The sequence below is a fragment of the Nycticebus coucang genome, chromosome 16 (genome assembly GCF_027406575.1).
Source record: "Nycticebus coucang isolate mNycCou1 chromosome 16, mNycCou1.pri, whole genome shotgun sequence".
NCBI classification, from domain to species: Eukaryota; Metazoa; Chordata; class Mammalia; order Primates; family Lorisidae; genus Nycticebus; species Nycticebus coucang.
Window position 1 is genome coordinate 60,550,734 of NC_069795.1, and position 14,460 is coordinate 60,565,193.

The following is a 14,460-nucleotide window of genomic DNA, read 5'->3' on the forward strand; positions in this document are numbered from 1 at the left end:
ACCACAATCTCAGGGCCCCTCCATGTGGCAGATTTTTGCATTAGAGCAAAAGGTGTCCAGCCAAAAGGTCCCTCAGCCCACAGTCAGTGGTGCAGCCTAAGAAGGCACAAGAGGGACACATAAAAACTGCAGTGTGCACACCAGCCAGTCTTTCCACAAGCCACATCCGTCTCTCTTGGGTGCTTGTTCTGTCACTTTAACCCCATCTGCTCCATGGGTCTCGTCTTTGTCACTCCCGACCTTTGCTATGTTTGACAAAATTTAGGGGAAAGAAATCTACTTATCAAAAGCAGGAAACAAAAGCAGTTTCGAGTTAAGATGCCTAAATAGGGAGATACTGCAACAATAAGAACCAGGTAAAACAGATAACCAGACTCTGAAAACCGCCGTGCAGTCAGCCTCGGAGTTCAGCAGGAGAATGCTTTTTGCAGAATTCAACTATTTGTGTTTACTTGGTTTGGATTTTGCAAAGTTTGAACCTTGTGGATTCCTGGAGCTTTTTAAATCTCCTTCCAAATATATGTGGTTTGGGTTTTGCTTTTTTAAAGATTAGGCATTATAGCCTGATATTTTCTTTCCTGGCATCTTTTGTGGCACAAAAAGGCTCTGACCCCAAATGTCCAGGCACGTGGTGCCCAGCAGCCATCCCTGTCTGCACTGGTAAGCCCCTGAGCGTGTGCCTCAGATGGAGAGGCCCTGCAAGGGGTCCTACAGCCTGTGAGGAAACCACATGGCAACTGAAATCTTCACTATCAGGCATATTTCTAGAACAAAGGACATGGCAGGCCTGCAGTATAGCCTGGGTGCTTCATAAACCAGGTGTTTGGACTTATGTTTGTTTCACAAACAGCTAGCTCACAGGAAGATACGTCTGCCTGTTAGGGCTGCCTTGCAAGTCTAGGAGTAAGAGTGAGCCTCAGGGGGAGAACCAAAGGAGGCCAGATGCCACTGTGACACCAGAATTTTTATCTCCTCTCCCCTTCAATAGCTCTCTCCCAACCCCATCGCTACTCCAGATGCAGCTAAAAAAATAAAAGCAGGGGGTGTCCGGAAAGGTACTAGAGAAATCTTTCAAAACAAATGTCACCTCCAGTCCAAAGGCCAGGATGGTTTCCAGTTTGATTTTATTCTGTTCCTCAGTTAATGTTTTAGGCGTATCTTCAGCAGCCCGGGAAACTTGTCTCTCCCTATGGACTATTAGCTTCCCTATTTTCAAAGTATCTCTGAACATTTAAAGATGAACAGTTTAAAAAATAAAACAGAGAACAACGGATTGTCACACAGTTAGCATTTCAGAAGTACAAGTAAAATCTCAAACCTACTGCTCAAATGAGTGCCTGGTCTGTGGGCAAAAAACAAAACCAACTCAGCTCATTAAAATTGACCTCAGGATCTAAGAAAATATTCTCTGTCCTTCACTCACCCAGACAGTCATGGTCCCTTCTCTGCTTCTTGGGTGGATTATTCTTAGAGCAATGTCTCTCTCTTCCTCATCTTCACATTTCTTCTCCAGCCCTCTTCTCTCCTGCTGGGTGTGGTGGCTCATCTAGTCTTCCTTCATCTATTCCTTATTTCTACTTCCTAATCCCATCACTCTGTTTTCTTCTTCTTTTGGAGTCTCCTTTATCTCTTCCTCACTAAGTCCTTCTCTCTTAACAGACCTTCATATGAAATTAGGTTATAATTTTAAAATCCCAGTAAATCTTTATATCCTCTATTCTTAATATTTAGACCAAGTGATTTGAAGACTCTTTCGTTTTCTCTGTGCTAATTACACATTAATTAGTTTCAGTGCTAGGTTGTTGAAAAGACTCACAGGACTCAGGCAGATTATAGTGATGCAGAGGCTTTAATACAAGCAGAGGACACAACAGTGCAACAGGAAAAAGACTGGAAGGGTCCACAGTAGTTGGGCTCAAGCTTCTTTGCCTTCCACTGCTGGATCACACCGAGCAAGCTTTGCATGCAGGTCTCCAGGTACCAGCAGTAACACGTGTAAACACCTCGGTCCCAAGAAGCCCAAGCTCTGCTTGTGGCAGGACCTGAGAGTGAGCTGGTCACATGGGCACATTCCAGCTACCTGACCAGGTTCAGCTGCCAAAACATTTCAGCTTCACCAAAACCAGGTTCAGCTGCCAAAACATTTCAGCTTCACCAAAACCAAGAGCTAGGCAGAAATCCAATTATTTTTTAAACAGTGTTGACAGGCTCATGCATTCTGCCCCAAAGCAACTCACAGACCCATGGTGACAAAATAGCTTTTATCTTTAGTCTGTACATTTTAAGTCTTTGACCAAGGCTTAGCACAGCTCTAGGAACCCCCTAGATAAGCATTTGCTTCATTCAGACCTACTGAGATCAGCTCATATTATGCACTCTTTCACATATGAACAAAATGTCACAAAACTACTTGACACTGGAGCTGGCACTAACATGGCTCTCTGGTATGAGTCTGAACCCGGTGTGATCCCCCAACCTGACTTAAACAAAATGGAAGGGATGTGCCATGGCAGACAGGCCTTCCCCTCCTGGCTGGCTTGCCTCCTTCTCGGCCCTCACCTTCCACCTCATCTCCAGGATGGCCCTTTCCACCTCCTCTAGCGCCCGCTCTCGCCTTTCCACTGCCCTCTCCCGCCATTCCACAGCCCTCTCCCTCCTGAGCACCTCCTTTTCCCGCTGGCTAGCCCACAAAGCCAGGGTGCCCACCTGCTCCAGGAGCCTGCCCCAGTCACCCTCGATGCCCGCAGGGAGTGGGGGGCCCTGGGGCCTGAGGTCCGGGCGCAGCCCCACCTGGCCGTGGCCGCTCTTCTCCAGCTCCTCTCTGTGCATGCTCTTGAGGTGTTTCCACAGGGCCGTGGTGCCCACATTGACCCCAGGGCCACGGCTCACCTGCCTGCCACACAGGCGGCAGGTGGCATATTGGTTGGGGTGGTGCCCTGCACGAGCAGGGGCAAGGTGGAAATACTCCCAGGCCTCAGAGAATCGGGTCCCCTTGTTGTGGGGCATGGGGGCAGGCATGGCACTAGCAAAAGGACCAACCAGCTCTCCCGTAGCACTCATCTCTTCCTCCTCCTTCATCTCTGACTCCCCTTTGGCCTTCATCCTGATTCCCTCCTCATCCTCCTCTTCCCGCCTCATCCTGCCTCCTCTTCACAGCTTGCTCTATGATGTGCCTGGACTTAAGCCAAAAGGCTTAGTCAAACCACGAGACTAAATGTGTTTCTGGGAAAGGACTGTGATGGCTCTTGGAGATTCACAGTAATGGTCAAAGTCCAGCCGCACCTGGGGAATGTAATGTTCCTCCTTTCTGCTTCACTGGAGAGTCAGGGGTGAGTCAGATGCCAGTAAAATGGCCTGTGAATGCATTCCCTTCATGCCCCAGTTACCTACCAGCCCCTCCCCAACTAGGCCAGAAAGACAAAACACTGCAAATTCCGTGGCAAAGGTGTTCCTGACCCAACAATTACAAAGCTCCTTAATGAACTCAGTGTTTCCTAAATCAACCACCAACAACAGGTATTTTTGAATAGTGAAAATTTTAGATTTTCTCTTGATTCTTCTCCTAGATGCTTCTACTGTTTCTGTGCTTCTTGTTACCTATAAAATGCACTTAGGAGGCAGGAGGAACAGCCTCGGGGCTCAGGCTCCTCAGGGCTATCAGGGGTGGTGCTCAGTGGCACTCACAGACAGATGTTGGTGTAGGAGACAATCCTGCTTCCTGAGAACTATGGCCACAAACAGTCCAGAGTCAGCAAAGCTTGCCAAGATCTGGATGAAAGAGTTCCAATGTGAGGTCAGTTTGTCCTTAGAAGGCGTCTCTCTGAGGCTGGGATTCTAAGAAATCCAAACGGCGAGCCCAGCTGTGTCAGTCGGAGTTGCTGGCATGCACAGAGCAGGTGGAGGGAACCGCTGGGATGGTGTTGCCTGGTTGTCCTCAGCAAGTAGCTCACCTTACTTCGCCTTCCCCAGTATGGCCACCTGCAAAGCTAACAGTGAATAGGACCTTCAAGTAGGAAGTAACGCTATACTCCAAACACTTGCCTTAGTCACTCCATTTTAAGGATAAATAAATGGGAAATTATATTGCTTTCTATAAACAGCCTGACTTCACTCTCCTTTCTTGGCTCATTTCTTAAATGAATGAGAGCTTTGTTCATCTCTGATAGTTAGGAAAGTCCCCCCAGCCATAAGTGGGTACTTACAGGCAAGCAAGGCGCTGGACTTGTCTCTGATCTCTCCGGTGCTGAGTGGATGCATTTCTGCACACCCTGGATGACTGTTAGCTGACTCCTACCCCCAGGAGGAGGGCACTTCCAATTCTGGTTTCCTCCCATTTCCAGGGGAGCTTTGTTTCCAAGAGGGTGTGTCTCTGTCAGTCAGATTTTTCTGCAACTCTTAGACACAAATGCAAACCTTTTCTCCACCTCTTCCCCACCAAAAAAAAAAAAAAAACAGATGTTCCTGGCCAAAGTCAAGCAGCAAAACAGTAAGTCAAGCAACTACAAGTCTTAGTTCTGTTTCTCAATGACTAGATCATCTGCCTTCTCAAGCAAAGCAAGACGTTTAAGGGGGAGTGTGGGGGGTGGGAAAGTTGAAATTCGTCTCTACACAATATGCCCGAAGAACACCTGGGTTTCAGGTATTTTGTCCAATTGTCAGACCATGACTCCTGATTTGTGGTTTGGCAACAACGGTCGTTGCAAATACAGTCAGTAGAAAAACCAAAGAACTTGTAGAAAGGGGAAGATTAAGTAAAAGAAAACCCCTAAAATCCAATGGCACATTGAGAAAACAGATTTCGAATGCTTTTTATTATTAATATATTATGTAACTAGAGTTGGAAAAGCTGAAATTCTAGTGGCTTCTCCTCCCAGAAATAGAGTTATAATCGCAACTCAAGCAAAAATATATATTTACATGTATGTTACACCCATTATGTATGTGTATATATGTTAATACATATTTAAATGTGAGAAGGAAAATATGCCAAAAGGGAACAGGTACATTTTACGAAGGTATAAATAGAAGAAAAAACTTTACATTATAGAAGAAAAGATAGACTTGGTATAGCAGAAAACACATAAAGACTGAAAGTTAAATTTCAAGCAGAAAAAAAAAAGTAGGGGAGGAAGGATTTTAAATGGGAATAAAGAGTTAGACAAATAAGCAAACTTATGGTTGAAAACTTTTCCTTTCTAAACTAAAAAGCTAAATATTTTCAAAATGATTCTAACAAAAAGCCCTTTGGAAAAGGTTCTGTTCAAACTTACACAAGGAGAATGCGGGTTAACTTAGAGGTGGTCACCATTTCAGTGTTTCCTTTGTGGAAATAAGCCAAGTTTGGACTGCTTTTTTCTGATTTACCCAATCTCATTATAGTCCGCCTGGCCACTGCTTTCTTTATGCTTCCAACGTAACATTCCAACGCGTCCAGAGCCTCAAGGTCCTCTGCCAATGAGCCCATTCCAGCCATCCGTCTTCATGAATTTCCCACTACTTTACAATGTAGATCACCTGTAGAATCCAATTCTGTTCTCCAAGTTATTCCCACATTTCACTTTTCTTTGTATTCCAGCAGAACTTTCCAAATACTTTTTGGTATTTACTGCATAATTCTTTGTGCTATTGCTCACTTATTCATATTTACTAGGATAATGCATTAGAAAAGTCAGTTAGTTGGCTTGTCTCTCAATGCAACAGCCACACAATGAATGAGCGAATGATTTTTGACACCTTGGCCGAGGACTGTGAGTGCATGTATGTGTGTGCACATACACTCTCGTACTTTATATTTTTTCAGATTTAACATAGTTTTCTTCTTGTTCATTTAAGCCAAGCAGAAGTTCCTAAGTACAGACAGCTATCCTTACTCAGCAAAATCTATGAAAGTCATTTGACCTCAGGTTGAACTACTTTAGTCTGTACCTTTTCAGTTTTAGACACCTTGGAAAGAGTTTTAAGACAGAGTCTAGAGAATATAGAATATTTGAAATCTAAATCACGGCAGAAATCTGAGCCTAGATTTCCTCCAAGAGTCAAATCTTTTCAACGTTTCTAGGAGCTGATAAGAGATTTCTTCAGTGAGCCAATTGTCTTTGGAAAATAATGAAAACTCCCTTTCACTATCGTCTTTTAGTGGGTTAACTGAAGATGGAGGAAATTAATCATGAGAATGGTTAATGGTATTGTATTTAAACCTTTACCATTTTTTTAACACTTCATCTCTTGTACTTCTATACCTCTTCCTGGACCAACTGGAGATAAAAATCAATCTTTGGCATTTATTGGATTAAATTAACTAAATTCTCTTTCCTTAATAAGAATGTATTTTAGGAGACTTGGTTTTACTTTTGCTTTTGTAAGGGGGAAAATGACGTGATTTCATAGGTGCACATTCCTTACACACGCTCATCATCTGGAAAGACCCAGCAGTGAACAGGTGGAAATACTGGGAGCTGTCATGTTTGCCATTTGCGGTCTTGGATGTGATATACAGATTCCTCTGAAATTCTCCTTGTTTCCACGGGATTTTTGTGGCAATGTAGTAAGGGATGCTAAGCTGTACCTTTGTAAACCCTCACCCACTAACTAACCAGAAAAATGTTACTTACTCTTCTTGAGATTGGTTTCTCAGCTCTGTAGGTTCTGCCCTGGGGTGAGGGGACTAATTTGTGGATTAGTGCACAAAGCATCACACACAGTTAGTTGTTCTTTATTAATTAAATACTATATTTACCAATTGTAAAATATACTTGGAAACTAAGAATTAGGGCCAGTCATATTAGGCCCAGTAATTATTAAGTGGTATAATTTTGCAGGGTCTAAGGTAAAGTAATGGGTATCTAATAACTCTTATTGGATTATTTTCACCAAGATGCTGAAGAAAATATCATCCCTCAAAGAACGAACTGTTTAAAATAAAATATAACTAACCCTTTGCATCATTTGGGGAATAGAATCAATATGCAGATTCCAATCTAATAGCTTTTAATCTAATGGCATATTCCTCCCTGACCTCTGCCTGTTATAGCTTCTTCATTCTATCCTTTAGTTTCCATTTAGTGTTATTTTATTCTCTAAAGAGTTATGACTTCTCTTTTCCAGAATCCAGACTTGCAATGTTAGTATAGTCCTAGATTCTTAAATTGACCTAGGATTCCAGCCATAAATTTACAACATCTCTATAGAAGATAGCTCATTTACAGACCACATTTTAATGCAACCTATATTCAAGGTAGATACTACCTTGTAGTTATTCATTTAAAAGTAGAGAAAATAATTTCCAGCCAGTTTTTTCATGTAATGTTGATGAGAGATGAAGGGCACCAGTTTCTTCTGCATTTTCAAATAATTCTTATTCTGTCTGTCTTTACCCCAGAGAACATTTACCTGTTCACTAAAGAATGTATTTCCCAAAGCAAATCTCACATGGTTTATGGATGGAACATTTCTTCAAGATAAAAATGAAGGTAAGAAATAATCGATGGAAATGGGTTTGGTACAGAAAGAAAGAAATGTTCACAAAGGACATTAAAAATTATCATTGCCCGAGTTGATCTTGGTATTCAAGAATAATTCTCATTCCAAGAAAAATATCATCTTCCTTACCAGTCGTCATTTTCTGATACTTCGTCTGGCTCTTCCAAGAGGGTGAAACGTAACATTTCCCAGGAAGAAAGAAATTCAGTTGGCTTTGTCAAACCTGTTAGTAAAAGCAAATACCACATATGAAGGGGGAAAAAAAGTTTGATTTAACATACGTGCATTAGGAAATTCTCTGCTCTTGTAACCTAGCTGTCTTTTCTTTTTTTTTTTATTGTTAAATCATAGCTGTGTACATTCGTGCAATCAAGGGGTACGATGTGCGGGTTTCACATACAATATGAAATATTCTCATCAAACTGTTCAACGTAGCCTTCATGGCATTTTCTTAGTTACTGTATGTAGGCATTTGTATTCTGCATTTAGTAAGTTTCGCCTGTACCCGTTCTAAGATGCACCGCGCCGGCCCCATATACCTAGCTGTCTTTTCTTCCATTTCTTTCTTATTCTAATATAAAGTTAACTTAGTACCACTGCTTTAAATCAGTCAATCAATATTTCTACTTTTTTTGCATGGATTTGGGATGAGGATTGGAGGGCTGTAGATAAAGTGTATATAAAGGAGCTGACTACTCAGTAAGGAACATGTTCACCAGGAGGATTAAAAGTTCCCAGAACAGAAACACACACTGAGGCAAAGCTCCGGTGATAATTCACAAAGCCTTATTTTTCATAGGCAGAAACCATGATAGCCTCTGCCAGACTAATCTCAGCATCTCCTGCCTGAACAGCAACCATTTTTCTTCTCCCAAGTCATCATTCCTCAAACATATTTTTAGCAGGAACTGAGTCATACAATTCTAGCTACATTGTTATTTTTAATTGATAAATTAAATACTGATGTATGATTGCATTGGTCACTTGACGAATTTTGAGACTACTGTTGGTTTTCTTTTTTTTTTATTTTTTTATTGAATCATAGCTGTGCACATTAATGCGATCATGGGGCACCATACACTGGTTTTATAAACAGTTTGACACATTTTTATCACACTGGTTAACAGCCTTCCTGGCATTTTCTTAGTTATTGCATAAAGACATTTATATTCTACATTTTGAATACAGAATAATACATTTATAATAACCTTCAATAGATATTTTTAGGATTATATTCTGTCATTGTTATGGGGAATAGTTTTTAAAGCAAACTCATGATAAAACTAGCAGTAGTGGCTCGGCGCCCGTAGCACAGTGGTTTTTTGAGACAGTCTCACTATGTCACCCTCGGTAGAGTGCTGTGATGTCACAGCTCACAGCACCCTCCAACTCTTGGGCTTAAGCAATTCTCTTGCCTCAGCCTCCCTAGTAGCTGGGACTACAGGCGCCTGCCATAATACCTGGCTATTTTTTGTTGTAGTTGTCATTGTTGTTTAGCTGGCCCGGGCTCGATTCAAACCCGCCAGCCTCAATGTATGTGCCTAGCACCGTAACCACTGTGCTACGGGCACCGAGCCACTACTGTTAGTTTTATCATGAGTTTGCTTTAAAAACTATTCCCCATAACAATGGCAGAATATAATCCTAAAAATATCTATTGAAGGTTATTATAAATGTATTCTTCTGTTAGATAAGCTTTGCATAGGTAAAGCACCCAGATTTTATGTGTCCATCAATTTCCCAAGTAAGAGGCCAGATGGTGTCAGAATTCCACCAGCACAAAACTGCATTTAACTATTCCTTTGGCAAGTAAAAACTTCACAACTAGCATTAATAATCTTAAACATAAAGAAGCGGTGAGACTCCAGAAAGTTCTGAACTATGCTGAAAGATAGTTTTACCGTAATTTTCTGCTGCCATGTGTGCTATTTGAAAGTTGTACCAACAGCAGCAGAACTTGATTTCTAGAAAGACACACAGGACACAAAATGACAATACATGTAAATACACAGCTTATTTCAGGAAAAGGATACAACATAGCAGCACAATTAAAATATGCGGCATCTGCTACACCTACAGCGGGGAGTTGGGAGAAGTCAGATTCGGCTCCTTTGTCCTCTCACAGCCAGATCAGGAACCACTGATACGTGTGCTGAACAGTTCAGAAGTTGGAAGTCCAAAACAGAGCCTTTGCTGATGTTGTTTTATATTTCACTAGGCATTTAGGTATATTTCTGTTATATTACTGGACTCCACAGCAGAGCTCTCCTAGGGTCTAACCCAGACCAGATACAAGTCATCAGTCTCACAGTTATCAATAAACAATGCTGATGAACTGGGACAATCTGCCCCTAACCCCTGAACCCATGGTCACAAACAAAGCTATACTATTAATCAACACATTTTAGGCCTTGACCATTGATCCAAGCGCTAGAGCAAACAGCTCAGGTTAATTCTGGGTCTGCTAAAATTGACCCTCACTACAGAGAAGCTGCATTTTGACCACCTTGCACTGTACATCACCATAAATTGATAATGTCATGCCTCTGGCTCATACAGAAACTGTTGGTGACTAGCCATGTTCTTATCTGTCTTATAGGAATATACATTACTAATGAAGAGAGAAAAGGCAAAGGTGGATTGTTGGAACTAACGTCTGTTTTAACAAGAGTGCACAGAAGTAATCCAGCCCAGTCAAACAATCTGACCATTTGGTGTATGGCTCTGTCTCCAGGCCCTGGAAACAAAATGTGGAACATCTCATCAGAAAAGATCACTTTTTCCTTGGGTAAGTTGTCAATTGAATAAGGTCAAGAAGGGTTGGCTAAGACTGCCACAAATTCAGAACATGTCATTATTAATCTCTATAATATTTTAATCTCAGAAAACTGTCTATATAATTGAAAACTATTACATTTCAAGTTATCAAACATTTTTGACAAATAGGACTCTATTAAAAAGACTTTCTCCAAATAAAAATTCCATTAATCCTAACTCTTAGTGAACTAGCATTTTTGTTAATCTACTACTATATAGCAAAAATTAATGCTAATATTAAGGATCAATAAAGATTAAAAGGATCCTAAAATTCTTTCTGAGTCATTAAAAACATTCTTTATATATAGCCTATATAATTTTAATGTTTAGGAGTTGATAAACCATGTATACAATATAAATACCATAAAATAGGGACTGTATCTTAATGATTTGAGTACTCATAGTTGAAAATACAATATCTAGCATATAGAAACTTTTACGATTTGAAAATTGATAGATAGGATCACTCTAATTATTACAACTTTTGACTAATCAGAATATTTGCTACCCTGAACCAAATCAAATAATGGAGATTTTACTTCATAAAAGATAAGAACAAATGTCTCAATAAATACAGTGATAACTGATAGGCCTATAAAAATAGAATTTTGTAATAACAACTGTCAACTATGCATATTTAGAAGTAAACTTACAAAACTTAAACATATTTGCAAATCATTATTACAACTCTTTAAGTCCATTACCTTCTTTAACCACCATCCTATTTTCAGAGGTACTACCATTCATAATATATTCAGAAAACACAGAATAATTTATAAAGGAGAGAGTTTTCCTTTGTTCCAAGGACACTGTCTGCATCTTGGGTCCTGCTCAACTCCTTCACAAATGCAGCCGTTTGTTACTGGGACCCCTGGATAAAGGAGAGTGTATGTCTCACCACCACTCCATCTCTACTACTCAGAAGCATGTGCCTCCCGATTGTGGGACGGTGGCATTATCCCTGCAACCTACCTGTGTGTCTATGGACATGTGTGGACACATCGTCCTGTGAACTTTGAATTAATTATTCAGACATGGTGATGGATTTACACTAACACAGCCTTACTCAACCTTGCCTAATTCTCTCAGGAATACATTCACCTTTTTCTTAGAAGGCTGGACAGGAGTAGGGTTGCAATCTTGTATCAATGTGAAGGTAACTGGTTCTTACACTGATTTTCCAGAAGTTTTGGCAGAATCCAAGGACATGAACTAAAAGATCCCCAAACCTCAAATTGCAGAAAAGACTCCTATTCTCATCAGCAGCAGAACCATGTCTGCTTGAAAAAACAGTATATTCTGATGCTAAAACTGTGCCAGATTTGGGGAACAGAAAATACTTTTAGAGTAATAGGAAGAATACTATTCCCCAAAACACACTGCAGTCCTAATTTTGTAGAGAAGCATAATTTTAGGCTCTGAATAGGTGGTTAATATTTAATTAACAAATGACTATATTTTACAATCAAATATTAATGACAATAAATCCTGAAGACTTCAGTTTCCCAGAATTACAGTACGTCCTGGTTCCATTCTGACATAAATCCTTGGGAAAGATTTAGAAGATGCAGTTAGTCTCTGAAATGTGTCTCCTTATTCGCTACACATTCTTTTTTTTTTCAGAGACAGTCTCACTTTATCGCCCTTGGTAGAGTGCTGGGGCGTCACAGCTCACAGCAACTCCTAGGCTTAGGCGATTCTCTTGCCTCAGCCTCCCTCCTTACAGGCACCCGCTACATATGCCTGGCTATTTTTTGTTGCAATTTGGCCAGGGCCGGGTTCAAACCCACCACCCTTGGTATATGGGACCAACGCCCTACCCACTGAGCCACAGGCACTGCCCTGGCTGCACGTTCTTCAACATGTACTTCCAAACATGCTCCCTGTCTGTGGTAGGACTGTTTCTGGTGGATTCTTACAAATTCTGGAGTAAATTTCTGAGGCCTGGTGTGAGCATAATTGTCTTGCCAAAATATTATTGTTAACCAGATATTGAAATGAAAATACAGAAAAAAAAGTCTATTATCTGTAGGTGCTAGAGTAGAAAAATTCTGACAATATTACTGAGCAGAATAGAGATGTAAGTAGAGAAAGGGAAGAGTTCTGCTCCCTTTATTCCCTCAGGAGGGTGATAATGTTGGAGAAATTATGGGCAACACCCTCTGAGGTGCTCCCTTCCCCACTTATGCTTAGTCTCCCAGGAAGTTCAAGTGTTGGGTCATTGAAGTTCCTGAGAACTCAGAGAGGGGAAGCCATCAGGGTGAGAGGAATTAGTGGCCTCTTCAAGCAGCTATCTGGGGATTTTACTGAATTCTCAAGAATTGACGACAAAATAAAAAATTTTAAAGGTCTTTCCAAAAACATCTTGCCCCTGTAGCCTGTCAGGATGCCTCAAATTGTAGCACTACTGAGTCTATTTGGGGCATATTCAAAGATATAGGGTTTGTGGAGTTTTTGAGGAGAAGGGGAAGTGTTTTTTTTTTTTGGTAAAAATCTCTTGGTTTGTTTTTTGTTTTTTTTTAAGGATATCTTTTTTTAATTTATTTTTTTCTTTCTTTTTTTATTAAATCATTGCTGTGTACATTAAGATATTTTGTTTTAATCTGAAAGTTGATATTACCCACTTTGGGTGGGTAATATTCTGGCTGTCGTCAGCCTTAACAGAGATTTGTTTATTAAATGGATTTCTAACTGTGACTGTTGAGATTCAAGACCTTTTGGATAGAATCAGAGAGAGTTAAGTGCTGATAGGTTGTGTGAGTGTATGTGTATTTGTGTGTGTGTGTACATGTGCGTCCTGAGATATATAGAGGAGCACAAGGACCTATCTCAATAGTGGGACAGGGGCACCACTGAATGTTGAAGTGGAAGGTGCCAGAAGAATAAACCCTGTAGGCCTGTGACTGATCCTGGGGTTCCTGAGTATATCAATAGGGAGCAATGCTATGCATATAAATTGCCCTGGGATCTTGTTAAAATGCAAAATCTGATTCAGTAAATCCATTTCTCTCTTCCTTCCTTCTTTCCTTCCTTCATTCCTTCCTTTCTTCCTTCCTTTCTTGTTTTTCTTTCTTGTCTATCCTTCTGTCTTTCTTTCTGTTTATAGTAAAAGTTTATTTTATGTATCTACTAGGAGAACCCTAAGTGCAAAAAAGCACTACTAAGTTAGACAACGCAGGTAATTTACATTATTGACTTTTTTAGTGAAGTTCCAAATTATTTTGTTTTTGTTTTGTAATCTGACTGCATTAACATATCACCCAACTCCAGTGAGAATGGTTCATATTAAAAAGTCCCAAAACAACAGATGCTGCTATAGATATGGAAAAAAAGGAACTCTTATACACTGCTGGTGAGACTGCAAACTAGTGCAAACTCTATGGAAAATTGTATGGAGATACCTCAAAGAACTTAAAGTAGTTCCATTTGATCCAGGAATCAATCCCACTGCTGGGTATATACACAAAGGGAAAAAGGTCATTTTAGAAAAAGGACACCTGTACACGAATGTTTAAAGCAGCACAAATCACATCGCAATGACATGGAAACAACTAAGTGCCCACAATACAGAAATGGATGAATACAATGTGGTATGTGCATACTATGGAATATTACTTAGCCATAAAAATTGGTGATCTAGTGTCTTTTGTAACAACCTGGATGGAACTGGAAACTATTCTTCTAAATGAAACATCACAAGAATAGAGAAACAAGCACACATACTCAATACCAAGTTGGAACTAATTAATCCACTTAAGTGCACATATGAAAATAAATCTCAATGAAAATCTAGCTGAGGAGAGTAGGGAAGAGAGACGAAGGGTAAATTCACACCTATTGGGTATAGTGCACACTATTTTGGTGAAGGGCACACTTACACATATAGCTTTGACTCAATCTATATAAGAAACAAAGTATGTCAACAAAAGATGTGTACCTCCTAATAGTCTGAAATTTTAAAAAAGACTCCAAAGTAAAGAAACAACACAGACTGAATTAAGTACACAAAGATCTCATTATTGGAACATTAGCAATGGTTATTTTAATGCTATCACAGTTTTGCAATTTTGAGAATATGCTGGCATTATGTAAGAAGGAGAAAGAAGGGAAAGGAGGAGGAAGATAAGGAGGTAGACAGAGGCTTAATTACAAATTCCTTGCCAT

The 14,460-nt window shown here is 40.2% G+C and overlaps 2 protein-coding genes across 6 annotated transcripts in view; one reads left to right on the forward strand and one right to left on the reverse strand.

Moving 5' to 3' along the window:
* Positions 1 to 4,350, reverse strand: part of ZBED2 (zinc finger BED-type containing 2) — a 50,044-nt gene extending 45,694 nt beyond the window's left edge. For 3 of the 4 annotated variants that reach the window (XR_008374964.1, XM_053565598.1, XM_053565597.1), the window contains exon 1: positions 4,203 to 4,350. Coding sequence is in view for 3 of the 4 variants with exons in the window: in XM_053565598.1 (XP_053421573.1) it covers positions 4,203 to 4,334 (132 nt within the window). In the remaining variant the exon portion in view is untranslated. Of the gene's footprint in view, positions 1 to 2,470; positions 3,987 to 4,202 lie in introns of those variants that run through there. The other variant, XM_053565596.1, reaches the window with a different exon arrangement.
* The window catches only part of CD96 (CD96 molecule), a 115,791-nt gene that overhangs the window by 43,545 nt on the left and 57,786 nt on the right, over positions 1 to 14,460 (forward strand). For both annotated transcript variants that reach the window (XM_053565592.1, XM_053565593.1), the window contains exons 6-7: positions 7,379 to 7,469; positions 10,079 to 10,267. In XM_053565592.1, coding sequence (XP_053421567.1) covers positions 7,379 to 7,469; positions 10,079 to 10,267 — 280 coding nt within the window. The remainder of the gene's footprint in view (positions 1 to 7,378; positions 7,470 to 10,078; positions 10,268 to 14,460) is intronic.